The sequence below is a fragment of the Myripristis murdjan genome, chromosome 10 (genome assembly GCF_902150065.1).
Source record: "Myripristis murdjan chromosome 10, fMyrMur1.1, whole genome shotgun sequence".
In the NCBI taxonomy this organism is placed as follows: domain Eukaryota; kingdom Metazoa; phylum Chordata; class Actinopteri; order Holocentriformes; family Holocentridae; genus Myripristis; species Myripristis murdjan.
In genome coordinates, this window is record NC_043989.1 from 20118144 (window position 1) to 20137884 (window position 19741).

The window sequence follows — 19741 nt, forward strand, 5'->3', positions numbered from 1 at the left end:
GATAAAATGGCATTTCTTAGCAGCATCAGAGAACAGCATAAGAATGAAGTGAAGGAGGACGCTGCCTGTGATACAGCCCAGTACTCACATATACAACAGCTTTGCTGCACATACATGACACAAATGGACACAGACAAGCAAGCTGCATTTGCTGTGGCAGTCATGTGATGGTGAAAATTTTAATTTAAAATTTAATTTAAATTTATCATCAGCTGTGAGGCATTCTATAGAGAGATGTGTACCTTATGAAATCATGTATAGTCAATATAATTTACCACAGGTGGACTCTAATCAAGGTGTAGAGCAGCACCTGAGCTCAATTTCAAGTGTTGTTGCTAAGGGTCTGAATACTTATGTCAGTGTGATATTTCAGGTTTTTTTTTTCTTTTTCATAAATTTGCAAACAAATTCTAAAATTCTGTTTTCACTTTGGCATTTTGGGATACTGTGTACTGTGAGTGTAGATTCATGAGAGAAATAACTGAATTTAAATGATTATAGCACTAAGCTGCCACATAACAAAAGTGAAAAAAGTGAGGAGGGTCTGAATACTTTCTGAATGCACTGTAAATCTTGCAATCACACATAAACAATAGAATTGTGCTGTCAAAACCTTTTTTAAATCAGCTATAAACTGGTGAGGTAAAAATGCATTTACAAAGAAAGAGATTTTTAAAAATCATGCCCTATTTTCCAATTTGAGGAACCGCTCCATTCAGTTTCACTGCATTTTCCTAGAAGGAAGTCAGAATTTTTTTTATCTCAGATTTTGAATAAAACACAGTAGCAATGAGGACCTGTCAGGTAACAAATTAGGACCGTGCTAACTGCCATTGAGGACACCGAGGCCATGTCCTCGGTATTTTTTCCAAGTGAAAAAAAGAAGATGATATAACTGACGGCAAATATACAGGGTGTCCACAAAGTCTCTTTAGAATTTAAAAAATGTATTACAAAAGCAATTGTAAGGATACGTTAATCAGATTTGTTCTATGTACTCAGTGGTTATCAAAGTTTTTAATCACATTGCATTTGTGTGTTTCAGATACCCTGTTGATGAAATAGATTCTGTTAAATAAACCCCTAAAAATGTCTACTCCTCAAGAAAAGGCACAATGTGTATCGTGGTTTATTGAAACAAAATCGAAACTACAGGATTAAGTATGGAAGACATCCACAGTCACGTCAGTCAATTCGTGCATGAAATTTATGAAATTTATGGAGACAGGGAGAGTGCTGGATAAAGTGCTTCTTGCAACTAATGGTGCCCATATAGAGGTGTATTAAATGAGGCAAAAAAACAAACAAAAAAAACCAACAACAACTTCAATATCTACTCCTCATTTTGTAATAATTTCCACAGATGTGTCTGTTCATTTGCTTTTGGAATAAATTTGGTCAATTGTGAAGAGGCTTTATGAACACCTTGTACTTTGTGTGGGAAGCCACTTTCAGTAGTTCATCTTCTCTATATGATCTTTGGTCATCGCAGTGGTTTGTGGGTAGGCTGACGCAACAACCATAAGACAGAAACCGCCAAATTTGAGTGGAGACAGCTACAGAGTCACGTCGAGGTAACGCAGGAGGATTTCACTTTGACATTTAAAGTCATTCTCATTTCAGATATACATCACTCTGCGCTGACTGAGGTGAATGGTGATTATTTTGTTCACCGTCATGAAGAGACTGATAACAACCCGGCTCCCTTTTGGGGAAATAACAGAGCAAGAAGAGGATGAGAGGGGGAGAAAAACAAACAGACGTGGTGAGTGAGAAGTCAGGTGCTGCCCACTTTAGCTCACCCAGGACAGGACTGTCCTGGTCCCATATACACACACTGATGCTAAACAGACAATACTGTCCTCTGGTCTGATTCAAACAATGTCACGACCACAGAGGTTTTCTTTGGATACCAACTATAAGAGTAATAGTATCATCGAATAACTTCAATTTTGCTTTTGCTCATGTGCTGTTTGTATTTGAGTTTTTATTATTGAGTATTCAAATTATTTAAATGTTTCTCAAAGTTGATATTAAGGAGGTGTATTTTATTTTACTTAATTATCCTCCTTACAACAAGAGACAAGTGGTGAGGAGATTAAAAGACAGGGACAGACAGAGGATCCCAACGCTGCTCCTGGACCACCAGATTTTGACCTCGTATTTGTAAAATCCTGGTTACAGCCCTAATTTAGGGCCTCACCGGCCCCTGCCCCTTCATTTTTGAAATATAAGTTTACAAAGTAACAAGGATTATCCAACATGATTGGACAGTGAAGGGTTTGGTTTGGTAGATATACACATCATAGACCGCATAGACAGTGCATGTAATACCTCTGTCCAGTACGATTCTTCTCATTTAACCTGGTTGAAAAGAGGAAACCCACCAGCACTCTACCTTTTCAGATGCTGAGATTTCTGAGTTTCTCTACATATAAGATTTTGTTGGACTGTAAATTCATTAGCTCTTTTTTTCCTGTTGCTACCCCCAGCTTGCCTGCCCCAGGCCCAGAAACTGCTGCCTCTCCTGCCAGTCACTGCAGGTAAGTAGTGATAGTTCTACACATATGTTTTATACAGTCCAGATCTGCATATACTAAATTATTAATCTCTTAAGATCCAGAGTAATGATTTTAGTTCAGTCAAGAAAAAAAATGTTTGTTGTTTTTGGTTCAAACTGTGTCTTCTCACCAGTTTTTGATGTCCACAGGTTGCATAAAGATTACAAATGTATCTGTTTATTTAAACAATCAGTGATGATTCAGCCAATCCATTATTGCACAAAGCAAAAATTACAGATACTGTGTTAGATCTTCAGGCATCATAATTTTGTCAAGTTGGTCAACCTGGACAGGATATTTACAGTGAGTTATCTGCTGAGAAGAGTTATTAATTAGAGTTAGTAATGCGCAATTTTCATGTCTCATGATAATCAATACCATGAGTCTGTCTTTGCACTGGACCTTTAAGTGATGTAGAGCATCAACACCTACTCTGTTTCTGCTTTTGTCAACATTTTTGAGATCATTTCACCAAGTCCTATAATTCATACCTGTTTTTGTTGTTGTTGTTGTTGTTTCATTTTTCCATGTGGGGGAGATCTTTACAATAACCATATAAAAGGTGAAGATGTTTTAAAAACCTAAATGCAATGATGGAGAAAATATTTGTAAATAACATGTGGTATAATGGTGCGTTGTCTACCTTTATTAGTATTCAGTGAGCTTTACACCTGCACATGAATGACCGTAAAAATCAATCAATGCATAAAAGTTTACTTCCCAAATGTAAAGCCCCTTTAAGTAATGTCAGCTATTCTTTTGTTTATTTGTTTGTTTATTTCAATGATGTTGCTGTACTAAGTTTCAGTTTCTGTCACCCTTTCAACTTTCAGACCGGACCAGACCAGATCAGACCAGACCAGACGTTCTGGATATACCTGAGAGAAAAGAGATGCCAACACACTGGTAAGTTCATAAATAATCATAAATCAAATCAACTAGATGTTAGCTATCACAGCTTCATAGGTCTGCAGAGGTGTGGATTAGACACATGGATTAGATAACAACTGGCATATTTGTTTATCAGGGAAGAAGCTGAGCTGGAGGAGGATCCTTCCTTTGGCCTGGACAAAGAGAACAGAGATCCTGTGGACTCTAACAGCACAAAAAATCAACATGTCCCGCCTCCACTCGACGGCCAGAACACAAATCAAGATTCATTGGATGTACGTTTACCAGAAAAAACATCGTACACATATTTACTACATTGTACTTATTTAGATAAAAGGATTATTCTGAAAATCAGCGCACCAAAAGATGTGACCATTAATGTCACTTGTCCTGAATATGATACAGAAAATCTTCTTCATCATCTTCCTCCTGACAAACTTTTCACTTATTTACCTGCTGTAATATACACTGCAAAAATATTCAAGAAATACTCTGAAAAAACACCAGTGTTACGAGCTATTGTCAATTTAAGAGAAATTCTGTCTTGCAATTACAAACTAAATTTGGACTGCAGTGACAAAATTATTGAAAATTTCATGGAGGTCAAACAAAACAGCTGGACAGCAACAGTAACACTGCCATTATCTGCCCTTATTGGACTAATCATACAAACCTGGGGGACATTAGCATGTTGTAGTAACAAAGCTGAACTTTATAAGGATATAATGGACTGTGCAAAGTTTGTTGAGGAAGATGCTGACTGTGATGCTGACGCTGCATCATGTCTTCAGCAGTTCTACCAAGAATACAGGACAGAAATTTATATTGAAAATCAGCATGCTTTTGCTGTGTTATATGCCATGCAAAAGAATGTTTACAAGCCTATTTTTAAGACTAAAAGTATTCGACCACAATATTTTGAAATTAATAAGAGACGCATGCACAGTGAGGAAATAGTAATCCAACAAATTGAAACTTTTCTATCTAATAACAAAAACTGCGAGCCAAAACAGCTCATCATTTTTACCACCTACAGTCCATGTTTGAGAAGAGAGCAAAAAAACATTGACCTTCAAAACAAAAATATCCATTGTTGCATGTTTCAGCTTTTGAAAAAGTCCTATGAATGGAAGGACACATTTGGATTTAACACTTCTGTAGCCTTCCAAAAGTACTGGGGATTTACTGGTCCTGGCTTTTTTGACCAAGTCACGTTTGACTCTTTTGAAAAATCCTGTCCAGGTGTTATTCAGCGATATTTAAAAGGACCAGAGAGGATCCATTTCAGATTAGATCCTAAAGTGTTTAAAGATATTTTTAAAAAGAGTAAAATAGTCTTGCATAAGCCTGAATATGAAGACCTGCTCTCTTGTGGGACTTACGAAGCTTTCTATGAGGAGCACATGGAGACAGGAATGAAGAAGATTACATCATTGGCACTTTCCCCCAAAGATCGTGAAAAATTAGAGACAGTGTGGACTGAAACGCTTAACATGAATTCAGTGAGACAAATTACAAAAGAAATAACTCCAGATTTTAACAAAAAAACAGTTCAACTTTTTATCAGTGATTTGAAATCAGTTTTCGGAAAAGAAAGCCCCCTACTGTTTTACAATATTCCCAGTTCTTGAACTAAAAACATTGTGACCGAACTTACATCGAATCTTGAGTTAAATATATTTTTTAATATATATATATATATATTTTTTTTTAATATACTCACACACACACACACACACACACACACACACACACACACACACACACATATATGTGTATATATATATATATATTTAATATACTCACACACACACACATACTGTATCTGTATATACACATACATATACATACACACGCATACATATATACACATACATTATATATACTGTATGTATATGTGTACTATATTACATCGATTCTCTAGTTAAATACATATTTTTAATATGTATATATATTTTAATATACTCATATATAAATATTTAATTGAAATTTTTATTTTAATTGGACTGGAAACTTCTTTCCAAGTTGAAATGTATAAAATGTCAGATTTCAGGTATATTTAGACAGAGGAAAGCAGATGATTGCATCTTTCACATTTCACCCACAAGCGCACGATGAAGTTTGTGGCAGATTAGAGAAAAGCTGGGCTGAAATGGTTAAGACGTGCTCAGTGACACCACTTGCAGAAAAAGTAACTTCCGAATTTAACAGAAAAATTGTTGAGCTTTTTCAGAGTGATTTGAAATCATATTTTGGAAACGAGAGTCCCCTCTTGCTTTACCATATTTCTCACAATTGATTAACTGTTTGTATGCCATTATCACTGTAATAATAAAAGTCTAGCCTAATAAATAAATGCTTTACTGCATGTATCTATAATATCTACAGCAAATATACTCATATATAATATTAATCATATATCTACTTACATTTATCATTGAAATCATGTTATTATATTCATGTGTAATACATATTCATGTGTAATCTATGCTCAGATTTTGTTATGAGCGCCTCTGCCAGTGTTTAGCTTGTAATATCTGTTAGTGTTTATCATGATATCTGCTCATGTTTATGAATAAAATCGTGCTATTCCATATTCATGTGTTTGCGTGAGTCTGTGATTGGGAAACTGAGGTCCTTGCATTAAGGATAGAGTCAAAATGTTCTTTTTAACTCATTACACTCAACACGTTGAATCTCCTGAGCTAACAAGAAAACAGGAAGACCTCGTTTCCTGCCCAGCAACAGCCCTGTGTGTGATTTAGCAACTTTGTTCTGCTTGACTCACTTCCTGATATCACTGGTGTGATTTCAATCAAAGGAATAAACTCTTTTTAATTCAGTTAGAGAAAGTCTTCTGTTTACTCCCAATGTCCCCTATGTCCTGTATATCTCCTGTGTCCTGTATATCGTCTATGTCCTACATGTCCCCTCAACCCCCTCCTCCCCTTTTAAAAACTTTAAATTTAAAAACAACTGGAAAGAAAGAGTAAGCAGTAGTAATAAAATTGGATTTTTTAGCACCATCAGAGAACAGCATAACAGCAACAACTAACAGACAACATGTGTTTGCTGTGGCAGTCATGTGATTGTCAGAATTTCAATTTCAATTTTTTATGCAGTCACGTGATTGTGAGAATTTCAATTCTCACAAAGTCTGTTTTTGAATTTGACAAGAAATTCAAAAACACACTTTATGAGAATTTCAATTCTCACAAAGTGTGTTTTTGAATTTGACAAGAAATTCAAAAACACACTATGAGAATTTCAATTCTCACAAAGTGTGTTTTTGAACTTCACAGGAAATTCAAAAACAATCTTTCAGCCCCTCAGCCCACAGCCCCTCCTACTTCCTGAACCGCTGTGTGCCCATATAATCCTCCACTCTATTTCACTGATTCAAAGACATACTTTGCTTCTTTTCTCAGTTACAGGTAAGTAATGGCATTTTTGTGCTGATCTTAAAGTCATTTTAAAGTTAACAAGTGCAACTTGGACAAATACAGGGCTTAAATGTGTGTGATTTAGCAGGCGGCTAACTTCTGCTCGACTCACTTAATGATATCACTGGTTTGATGAAAAAAGAAGAAGCCGCTTATCAGTCAAAGGATCTAAGTCTTTTTAATTCAGTTAGAGAAAGTCTTCTGTTTATTCTTGTTTATTCTTGTTGTATGAGGCAATCTCACGGGGGAAGTGCAATATTTTTTTGTGTCTTGTATCGATGATCCTGTTGACTTAGCGGTGGAGATGTTTTGTATGTATGTCTTGTATGTTGTATGTTGTCATATCTCGTTTGTAGTGTTTGGCTGTTGATTGTACTGAGTGTATATCTGTGTGCAGCTGTGCCCGCACTTTTTGCCCAAGACAAATTTCCTTCAGGATAATAAAGTTTATCTTATCTTATCTTATCTTATCTTATCTTAAATATATTGTTGCGAACAAGGAGCTGCATTTTTTTCGTTTTTGGTGGTTTATCTAATTTATTTAATTTATCTAATCTAACTTAATGCCAGTTGCTCCAATCCTCCTTCTAACAGCAAAGTTTCTGTAAGACAGTTTGAGAGCATAATTCTTCCTTGTGCAGTTCACCACATACTTTTTTTTTTTTTTTTTAAATCCAGTGTTGGATCTTTCGGACATGCTCATTATAAAAGTTTTAAATTTTCATGTTTGCGCCATTCCGAAGTCAATTTTGCCATTTCATGTATAATTCCAACGATAATGAAATTTATAGAACAGTAATTTCACCCTGTTGGGATTTACAGTTGTCACTCGTGCACGTCAACTTTGGCTTAAAATGAAAATTCAGCTTGAATGTTGTGTGTTCCATTTGCCATTTCACATCTCACTAGTACTGACCTGTCATTTAAACAGAAATTTGAATAGTTAGCTACAGTTACCTTTATTTGAAGCACATTTGAACATTTTCTCAGTTGCATTTATTTGTGTATGAAAATGAAATCGAGGTATCAAAATGATCATTGCAATGTCATATACCCGCTTTAATAACATTTGCCTTTCCCAGTAAGAAAATTTCCCTATCATTATTATGATTATAATTATTATCATTGCTGTTGTGTTTGTTGTTGTTGTTGTTGTTATACTAAGTGTAAGTGCACTTATAGTATACTTTTTGGTATACAACAACTGTTTAACCACTTTCTTTCTATACTGCAAAGTGTCACATTAAAATGTATACTGTAAAGTATCACTTTGAAGTATATATTGTTAATGCATTGTTAACTCATTTTGCCAAACAGCTTACTATAAATTTTAATATTTTCATGATTAAGTAACTTAAGTGTTGACTTAAGTCAGGTTAAATTTATTTATTTATTTATTTTTTAAATGTAATTTACATTATCTAAGACTGAAATAAATGTAATCAAGATGCTTTGAAAAGAATGAATGCAAGGTTTAGAAACATTTAGAAGCAACAGCAACAGATACAGACAAAACTAGAATTACTGCCCAGAGCACCACAGCTGTGAACAAATTACAGAGGAAACAGTGCGTGTACGATCTGGAAACACTATTGAAATTTAATTTTAATTGAAATATAATTTCAATGAATTATACTTTTCAAAAAAACACTGAATAAAATGTTTGTACTGCATATTAAAAATAACCTGTGCTTTAACTACATTATAATAATAGTGTTTGAAGGAATGCTACTTGCATGCCTTCATGGTAATTTCAACATCTCTGATCCACTGGGGGAAAAAATGCATCTGTAATTGCACAATGTCACAATAGCAAAATATTATCAGTAGTTCAGATTAAAAAGGTCACATGTGAGATCCTGTATAAGACAAGTTTCAAGTCCCAAACACAGCTGTTTTGGCACAAATCTTGCTGCCAAAACCATTTCTGCAAAAATCCTCTCATGTGTGGTCATGTTGCGTACATGCACAAGCGCACCCGTCCCAGCCGCCTGTCCAGCCGAAAACATGACATCATGACATCTGCATGTCTGGCAAATCCAGAGCATACAACGGGATACCAGAGACTTGGATTACACAGCAAGACCAGTGTGAGCTTTTTTTAAGCCAAACTTTTGATGGCATTTTAGTGTAGTCATTGTGCAATGATGATTTTTTTCCACTGGACCAGCTGCCATTTATGAAGTATGAGTTTACCATGAAAGTAAATCTTTTATGGTATCTTTCATCTTTATTCAGAGCCTAAAGGTGGCACACAGTACAGCACTTGATACAAACATTATGCATAATGGGTGATATTGCGCTAAATTTTAACTAAAATATAACTCTACGTAATATATTTACAAAATTTACAATTAATTAGAATTTTATTCTATGTTTAACTGACGTTGACTTTGACATGTTTCTTATTCAGGGGAAAGGACCACCTGAAGGAGGAACTTTCATTACTGAAAGGAAAGATGCTGCGTCCCAAACTTCAATACTCTATTAACATTAGAGGAAAATTAAACTACAGTCAAACTAATCATTTATACAACTGCTTCAACAATCAAGATTCCAGAATCTATTTAAAAGAAGAACCATCCAGTGACTGTGTGTTTGCTTCTCAAAGTTTCTATGACTCCAGAGGGGTAAAGCAAACCACATAGATGGGAAAATCGCCACTATTGTCTTTGATAAAAAATATCAACAAAGAAGAAAGTGATATACTTTCAAGTGTTCCAAATCAACAATTTAAAGACAACTGGGAAAAAAGACTAAGCTTTAGTGATAAAATGACATTTCTTAGCAGCATCAGAGAACAGCATAACAATGAAGTGAAGGAGGACGCTGCCTGTGATACAGCCAATTCCTCACGTATACAACAGCTCTGCGATAAATATATGGCACAAATGGACACTGACAGACAAGCTGCATTTGCTGTGGCAGTCATGGAAAACGATCAACATTACCTTTTTGATAAAGTTTATCCAAGCGACAGAAGAGTTACAAACAAATTCCATCATAGTGAGGAAATATTAATCCAGAATATTGAAGAATATCTCATCAAAAATGAAAACAGCAAGGAAAAAATGCTAAAAGAGCTTTTTATTTTTACCACCAACAGTCCATGTTTAGGAAGAAAAGATAAAAAAACAAAGAAAGTTCAAAAAGAAAACAAGTCTCCAGATAAAGACCTACATAAAAATAATATCCAGGGTTCTGCCTCTTGCATGCTTCAGCTTCTTGATAAATCCACTGAATGGAAAAGTAAATATGGATTTAAAACTCATGTGGCCTACATGAACTTGTGGGGATTTGCTGGTCCAGACTATTTTGACGATGTTGCTTTTGACAGCGATTCCTGTCTCGGTGTTGTTTATCATGATTCTGAAGAATGCAAGACGACCCCTTTCAAATTGAAACATCAGGTGTTAAAAGAAATGTTAAAGAAGAGTAAAATATTCCACACACTCGCTGACGTGCCAGAGGAAGAAAGAAATTCACTTAAACATCATCTTACTCATGCTCGTCATCAGCTGATGTCACTGGCAAAGAGTTTGGAGAGCAGTGCCAGTTTGTACCAGGAACATTTAGACAGAGGAGAGCAGACGATTGCATCTTTCACATTTCACCCACAAGTGCACGATGAAGTTTGTGGCAGATTAGAGAAAAGCTGGGCTGAAACGGTTAAGACGTGCTCAGTGACACCACTTAGAGAAAAAATAACTTCAGAAGTTAACAGAAAAATTGTTGAGCTTTTTCAGAGTGATTTGAAATCATATTTTGGAAACGAGAGTCCCCTCTTGCTTTACCATATTTCTCACAATTGATTAACTGTTTGTATGCCATTATCACTGTAATAATAAAAGTCTAGCTTAATAAATAAATGCTTTACTGCATGTATCTATAATATCTACAGCAAATATACTCATATATAATATCAATCATATATCTACTTACATTTATCAGAATCAGAGCCCCCTATTGCTTTACCATATTCCTCACAATTGATGAACTGCTTCTAATACAGTTGTAATAGTAAAAGTGAACTAAATAAATGCTTTACTGCATGTCACCCCTCTCTCTTCTGCCATTCCTGTACCTCTCTAGGCTATGACACATATTGAGTAAAGCAGAAATGCCAAAAAATAATCTAAAATAATTGCAATAATGTTTATTTTAAATATAATACAGATTTAAAGCTACAGTTTGAGACCATACTTGGAAAACTGTTATGTATGCCTTTGGTTAGGCCTTGTTTGCATGCTTCGTGTCTTTTCTCTGCTGCCTTGTCTCTCTCTCTCTCTCTCTCCTGTGTTGTCTTCTAAGGTGTGATGCCCACAGCTGAACACAATTAAGATACCTACATGGGACAAGACATGAGGATTGTGGTTATCTTCCTCCCCGTCACCCGCCCAGCCCTCCCCGCCATTCACACCTTGCCTGCTGTGACGATGAAGTTACGGGGATGTCGTTCTGTTTTGTCTCTCCAACTGCTTTTGTTTATTTTTGTTGTACTTTAATTTTGACATTTCACCAAATAAATATAGGCTTTTAACTAATTAAGTGGTCATAGTATTGTTTATATGTTCTTTATATGTATGTGTTTTTTTTGTTTTGTTTTTTTTTTTTGTTTTTTTCATTTCAGTAATGTAACATCTTTTAATACATGATTTAAGTTTTATCCAGGAAAGGTGGTGGATGCATTCAGTCCATTGAAGCAAGGGGAAGGCACATTATATTGTGCTTCTTATGCACTGTTGTACACTGATAGAGTAAGCATTCTCTCTGAATAACATATGTTTTGCATTTAGCCTAGGTTTCTGAGCTTAGCATTCATACACAGCTGTCATTTCAGAAGGGTGGTAAAAATTTGAACCTCTCAAGGTATTATATACAGGCTATTTATAATGTTGGTGAACCTTTGCTCATAATGGGGAACCAGACGTAGCACATGATGCCCCCTGGCCTTGCTGGTGACCCACCCAGCCAAGTGACTTCAGAAACAATCACAGACAGGGGGCATCAGAGGCAGAAAGACACAAGACAAAGGTTCACCTGTGGGGGTCTGCACAAAGAACAACAAAACAGCACGACTCGACAAGACAACTCATACCTTACGTCTTTTCCCCCAAAATTTCACCTTGTTCTTACGTATACAGAGGCCTCAGTCAGCTGCCCTGGTCTACTCCCTCTCCTGCTCTCCCCTGAACAGATAAGGGTGGGGCCAAACCACATCGTGTCTCAGTCAGTGTTAAAACATGGTTTCTCGTAGCATTGGCTGACCCAGTCATGGGTTTCAGGTGTGATGTGCCTGATGACATTCACAGGTATTGTGTTCCTGAATCCAGCACAAGTGTGAAGAGTGCCCCAGACATGGCTGTTAGACTTAATGAACGGACATGATGACGTCCTGCTGAATAAGGCCGATGCCACGGGGGGGGGGTGTGTGCTGCATCAGGTGAGGGCATGCTTTTAACCATGAGAAGCTGAAGAGAAAAGGATGCAGGACGGTTGCTGATGGATGACAGAGCAGTCAGTGAGCTGGGCCAAGAATATGATTGGAAGAGGGGCAAGCCCACACAATCCTGTTAAAGGACTGAGCCTGTGCTAATTATTTCACATTTGTAAAATCTATGTATAGATATCAGATAAAAGCATCTCTGGAAAACTCAGAGTTAAAAAGTCTTGGCAAGTTTTCAACTTGCTGGTCCAACTGTAAAAACTCCCCATTCAGTTCCATTACATTTTCTGAGCTCCACTTTTGAATTGAAACCAGCAGTAGAAAGCAACAGGATGCACACAGCAACACTATGGACATATAAGGTGATGATGATGGCACCACAGATGACTGACATGCAGCCCACAGCCCCTCCTACTTCCTGAACCGCTGTGTGGCCTGATGATGCTCCACTCTACTTCACCAATTCAAAGACATACTTTGCCTTTTTTCTCAGTTTCTGATAAGTCATGATAGCTCTGTGCTGATCTTCAAGTCATTTTAAAGCTAACAAGTACAACTTGGACAAATACAGGGCTTAAATGTGTGCGATTTAGCAGGCGGTTAACTTCTGCTCGACTCACTTCCTGATATCACTGGTGTGATGAAACAGGAGGAAATCACTTTTCAGTCAAAGGATCTAACAGCCATTTTAATTCAGTTATAGACAGACAGATGGATAGATTGATGCATCGATAGACTGATACATCGATAGATATATCAATAAATAGATTGATAGATAGATCATTTATCTAATTTATTTAATTCATCTGTTTACCTTTTTGAAAAAGTTTATCCAAATTACAGTAAAGTTCCATAAAATTTAAAGAAAAAACAGTAAGCAGGAGTGATAAAATGGCATTTCTTAGCAGCATCAGAGAACAGCATAAGAATGAAGTGAAGGAGGACACTGCCTGTGACACGGCCAATTGCTCACATATACAACAGCTTTGCTGCACATACATGACACAAATGGACACAGACAAGCAAGCTGCATTTGCTGTGGCAGTCATGTGATGGTGTGAGGCTGTGAGGCATTCTATAGAGAGATGTGTACCTTATGAAATCATGTATAGTCAATATAATTTACCACAGGTGGACTCTAATCAAGGTGTAGAGCGGCACCTGAGCTCAATTTCAAGTGTTGTTGCTAAGGGTCTGAATACTAATCTCAGTGTGATATTTCAGTTTTTTTCTTTTTCATAAATTTGGAAACAAATTCTAAAATTCTGTTTTCACTTTGGCATTTTGGGATACTGTGTACTGTGAGTGTAGATTAATGAGAGAAATAACTGAAAAAAAGTGAGGAGGGTCTGAATACTTTCTGAATGCACTGTAAATCTTGCAATCACACATAAACAATAGAATTGTGCTGTCAAAACCTTTTTTAAATCAGCTATAAACTGGTGAGGTAAAAATGCATTTACAAAGAAAGATTTTTAAAAATCATGCCCTATTTTCCAATTTGAGGAACCACTCCATTCAGTTTCACTGCATTTTCCTAGAAGGAAGTCAGAATTTTTTTTATCTCAGATTTTGAATAAAACACAGTAGCAATGAGGACCTGTCAGGTAACAAATTAGGACCGTGCTAACTGCCATTGAGGACACCGAGGCCATGTCCTCGGTATTTTTTCCAAGTGAAAAAAAGAAGATGATATAACTGACGGCAAATATACAGGGTGTCCACAAAGTCTCTTTAGAATTTAAAAAATGTATTACAAAAGCAATTGTAAGGATACGTTAATCAGATTTGTTCTATGTACTCAGTGGTTATCAAAGTTTTTAATCACATTGCATTTGTGTGTTTCAGATACCCTGTTGATGAAATAGATTCTGTTAAATAAACCCCTAAAAATGTCTACTCCTCAAGAAAAGGCACAATGTGTATCGTGGTTTATAGAAACAAAATTGAAACTACAGGATTAAGTATGGAAGACATCCACAGTCACGTCAGTCAATTCGTGCATGAAATTTATGAAATTTATGGAGACAGGGAGAGTGCTGGATAAAGTGCTTCTTGCAACTAATGGTGCCCATATAGAGGTGTATTAAATGAGGCAAACAAACAAACAAACAAACAAACAAACAAAAAAAAACAACTTCAATATCTACTCCTCATTTTGTAATAATTTCCACAGATGTGTCTGTTCATTTGCTTTTGGAATAAATTTGGTCAATTGTGAAGAGGCTTTATGGACACCTTGTACTTTGTGTGGGAAACCACTTTCAGTAGTTCATCTTCTCTATATGATCTTTGGTCATCGCAGTGGTTTGTGGGTAGGCTGACGCAACAACCATAAGACAGAAACCGCCAAATTTGAGTGGAGACAGCAACAGAGTCACGTCGAGGTAACGCAGGAGGATTTCACTTTGACATTTAAAGTCATTCCCATTCCAGATAAACATCACTCTGCGCTGACTGAGGTGAATGGTGATTATTTTGTTCACCGTCATGAAGAGACTGATAACAACCCGGCTCCCTTTTGGGGAAATAACAGAGCAAGAAGAGGATGAGAGGGGGAGAAAAACAAACAGACGTGGTGAGTGAGAAGTCAGGTGCTGCCCACTTTAGCTCACCCAGGACAGGACTGTCCTGGTCCCATATACACACACTGATGCTAAACAGACAATACTGTCCTCTGGTCTGATTCAAACAATGTCACGACCACAGAGGTTTTCTTTGGCAACATACCAACTATAAGAGTAATAGTATCATCGAATAACTTCAATTTTGCTTTTGCTCATGTGCTGTTTGTATTTGAGTTTTTATTATTGAGTATTCAAATTATTTAAATGTTTCTCAAAGTTGATATTAAGGAGGTGTATTTTATTTTACTTAATTATCCTCCTTACAACAAGAGACAAGTGGTGAGGAGATTAAAAGACAGGGACAGACAGAGGATCCCAACGCTGCTCCTGGACCACCAGATTTTGACCTCGTATTTGTAAAATCCTGGTTACAGCCCTAATTTAGGGCCTCACCGGCCCCTGCCCCTTCATTTTTGAAATATAAGTTTACAAAGTAACAAGGATTATCCAACATGATTGGACAGTGAAGGGTTTCGTTTGATAGATATACACATCATAGACCGCATAGACAGTGCATGTAATACCTCTGTCCAGTACAATTCTTCTCATTTAACCTGGTTGAAAAGAGGAAACCCACCGGCACTCTACCTTTTCAGATGCTGAGATTTCTGAGTTTCTCTACATATAAGATTTTGTTGGACTGTAAATTCATTAGCTCTTTTTTTCCTGTTGCTACCCCCAGCTTGCCTGCCCCAGGCCCAGAAACTGCTGCCTCTCCTGCCAGTCACTGCAGGTAAGTAGTGATAGTTCTACACATATGTTTTATACAGTCCAGATCTGCATATACTAAATTATTAATCTCTTAAGATCCAGAGTAATGATTTTAGTTCAGTCAGGAAAAAATGTTTTTGTTGTTTTTGGTTCAAACTGTGTCTTCTCACCAGTTTTTGATGTCCACAGGTTGCATAAAGATTACAAATGTATCTGTTTATTTAAACAATCAGTGACGATTCAGCCAATCCATTATTGCACAAAGCAAAAATTACAGATACTGTGTTAAATCTTCAGGCATCATAATTTTGTCAAGTTGGTCAACCTGGACAGGATATTTACAGTGAGTTATCTGCTGAGAAGAGTTATTAATTAGAGTTAGTAATGCGCAATTTTCATGTCTCATGATAATCAATACCATGAGTCTGTCTTTGCACTGGACCTTTAAGTGATGTAGAGCATCAACACCTACTCTGTTTCTGCTTTTGTCAACATTTTTGAGATCATTTCACCAAGTCCTATAATTCATACCTGTTTTTGTTGTTGTTGTTGTTGTTGTTGTTGTTGTTTTTTCATTTTTCCATGTGGGGGAGATCTTTACAATAACCATATAAAAGGTGAAGATGTTTTAAAAACCTAAATGCAATGATGGAGAAAATATTTGTAGATAACATGTGTGGTATAATGGTGCGTTGTCTACCTTTATTAGTATTCAGTGAGATTTACACCCGCACATGAATGACCGTAAAAATCAATCAATGCATAAAAGTTTACTTCCCAAATGTAAAGCCCCTTTAAGTAATATCAGCTATTCTTTTGTTTATTTGTTTGTTTATTTCAATGATGTTGCTGTACTAAGTTTCAGTTTCTGTCACCTTTTCAACTATCAGACCGGACCAGACCAGATCAGACCAGACCAGACGTTCTGGATATACCTGAGAGAAAAGAGATGTCATCACACTGGTAAGTTCATAAATAATCATGAATCAAATCAACTAGATGTTAGCTATCACAACTTCATAGGTCTGCAGAGGTGTGGATTAGACACGTGGATGAGATTACAGTTGGCATTTTGTTTATCAGGGGAGAAGCCGAGTTGGAGGAGGATCCTTCCTTTGGCCCGGACAAAGAGAACAGAGATCCTGTGGACTCTAACAGCACAAAAAATCAACATGTCCCGCCTCCACTCGACGGCCAGAACCAGGGCCGGCCCTTCCTATGTTGGCGCCCAAGGCGAAATTACTCTCTTGCGCCCCTCCACCGCTAAGATCACTTTTTCATCTAGCGCCATCATCATGTCACATCAGGCTATTTGGGCTCGTTCATGTTGAATTGGATATTTCCATTAATGGTGCAATTGTTAAAATAGTGTTCAATTATGTTTGGACTCCTCTTTGCAGGGACGGTGGCGTGCGTTTCGCAACAGGTGCGTTTTTGCGCAGACGTATGCCTAACGTCGGTTGTAACAATAACAATAATAATAAAAGTATACTGTTAACTTACCATACATCGGTCATCGGTAGGCTACATCTGTCACACTGTGTCCGCTTTGGGTGGAGATAAAAGGCAGGTGGATCAGGAGGCAGCAGGGAGAGGTAGGCTATTTCTCCAGGGAGGCCACCGGACACAGTGGGTTACCCGGCTGCTCATATATGAATCCCCGCAGGCTTTCTATGTTTTTTTCGGCAGCATCTTTGTGATTTTTTGTGCATTCAGCGTGACATATTTTGGGCCATTTTCGTCTTGGCGTATGCTGAAAGAGTCGGGCTTTATGGTTGCCCTCGTTCGCCCTGCGTCCCATATGAAGCTGCACGTCAAACCAGACTTTACAGACAAGCCCCCAAGGTGTGTCTGAACTTCGTGCCTGAAAGTGCTTCATCTTCTGGCAGTCTGCCTCGGTTCTGGCTTGATAGTGGGAAGATTTATCACGTCCTTCTCGGCGGAGTTTCTTTACCACACCGGCGAAAACATTGTTGCTGGTGGTGAATTCAGCGTCTTTTAACAGACACCAAGCAGCTCCTCCAACCACTCATCCAGGCTCAGGCCACCCAGCAAATCAAAATTCACCACAAAGTCTGACATTTTGTTTACAAAGGTACAAATGTGACCTAATGAGTAAGCTGAGTGCAGAGTAGTTGGTTGCTAGGCAACGCATTTCCGTTTACACTGGCGCAGGGATATTTTGTGCTGCGGTCTGCCAGTGGGTTACACTGATTTTACAACGGCATGGAACGCAGCTCAGCCAATCACATTTAAGGATGGGAAGCACCCGTCTTATAAACAACGGATAAAACGCACACACAGCATAAAAAGGTCCAAGTTATTTTGGTTACAGCTTATTCAGAATAATAAATCTATCATAGGCTATTAAGTGCAGCAGAAATGGTCCCAGTTATTTTTGTTACTGTGGCTTGGCTTGCTGACATGACTGAAGGGATGAAGGAGGAGGAGGAGGACTGGCGTTGCTTTGGGAGCGGGGCCGGGCGGCTGAGCTCACCGGTAAACTAGAACTCGCACTCGTAACATTTAAATCAAGTGGTGGAATGGCCGCAGGAGTTTCCTCCTGCTCAACACGGAGTCGTTTGGTGAAAAAGCCAAGTAAACTGCTCTGTTTCGCCATAATAAACTCCGTCTCCTCTCTCTTTTTTCTCTTACCTGTACATATTTCTTTCTTCCTGAGTCGGGGAGGGACCGTTTGCGTGCAAACTAACTCATTCATTTGATTGGGTCACATGCTGATGACGCAGCCTGGGGGCGGGCACTCACGTATGACAGAAAGCTGCTGATTGACTGAGAAGCTAGTTTCACATGAGCTCTGCTAAGGCTGGCATGGCTGGCTGGATGAACATTTTAATCCCGAAAACATATTGTTCTGATTGGGTGGGCCTGGCTCAAAATGGCGCCGCCTGTGCGGTAGAACAACCGGTGCCAGTGTCCCTCTGGCCGCTAGCGGCGCCCCTCCAGCAGATGGCGCCCTTAGCATTTGCCTATACTGCCTACGCCACGGGCCGGCCCTGGCCAGAACACAAATCAAGATTCATGGGATGTACGTTTACCAGAAAAAACATCGTACACATATTTACTACATTTTACTTATTTAGATAAAAGGATTATTCTGAAAATGAGCGCACCAAAAGATGTGACCATTAATGTCACTTGTCCTGAATATGATACAGAAAATCTTCTTCATCATCTTCCTCCTGACAAACTTTTCACTTATTTACCTGCTGTAATATACACTGCAAAAATATTCAAGAAATACTCTGAAAAAACACCAGTGTTACGAGCTATTGTTAATTTAAGAGAAATTCTGTCTTGCAATTACAAACTACATTTGGGCTGCAATGACAAAATTATTGAAAATTTGATGGAGGTCAAACAAAACAGCTGGACAGCAAAAGTAACACTGCCATTATCTGCCCTTATTGGACTAATCATACAAACCTGGGGGACATTAGCATGTTGTAGTAACAAAGCTGAACTTTATAGGGATATAATGGACCGTGCAAAGTTTGTTGAGGAAGATGCTGACTGTGATGCTGCATCATATTTTCAGCAGTTCTACCAAGAGCACAGGACAGAAATTTATATTGAAAATCAGCATGCTTTTGCTGTGTTATATGCCATGCAAAAGAATGTTTACAAGCCTATTTTTAAGACTAAAAGCATTCGACCACAATATTTTGAAATTAATAAGAGACGCATGCATAGTGAGGAAATAGTAATCCAACAAATTGAAACTTTTCTATCTAATAACAAAAACCGCGCGAAACTGCTCATCATTTTTACCACCTACAGTCCATGTTTGAGAAGAGAGCAAAAAATCATTGACCTTCAAAACAAAAATATCCATTGTTGCATGTTTCAGCTTTTGAAAAAGTCCTATGAATGGAAGGACACATTTGGATTTAACACTTCTGTGGCCTTCCGAAAGTACTGGGGATTTACTGGTCCTGGCTTTTTTGACCAAGTCACGTTTGACTCTTTTGAAAAATCCTGTCCGCATGTTATTCAGCGATATTTAAAAGGACCAGAGAGGATGCCTTTCAGATTAGACCCTAA

At 37.7% G+C, this 19741-nt stretch overlaps 1 protein-coding gene across 1 annotated transcript in view; it reads left to right on the forward strand.

Moving 5' to 3' along the window:
- LOC115366247 (uncharacterized) overlaps positions 1 to 19741 on the forward strand; it is a 44981-nt gene extending 25240 nt beyond the window's left edge. The window contains exons 5-6 of the mRNA XM_030061604.1: positions 19173 to 19482; positions 19695 to 19741. Coding sequence (XP_029917464.1) covers positions 19173 to 19482; positions 19695 to 19741 — 357 coding nt within the window. The remainder of the gene's footprint in view (positions 1 to 19172; positions 19483 to 19694) is intronic.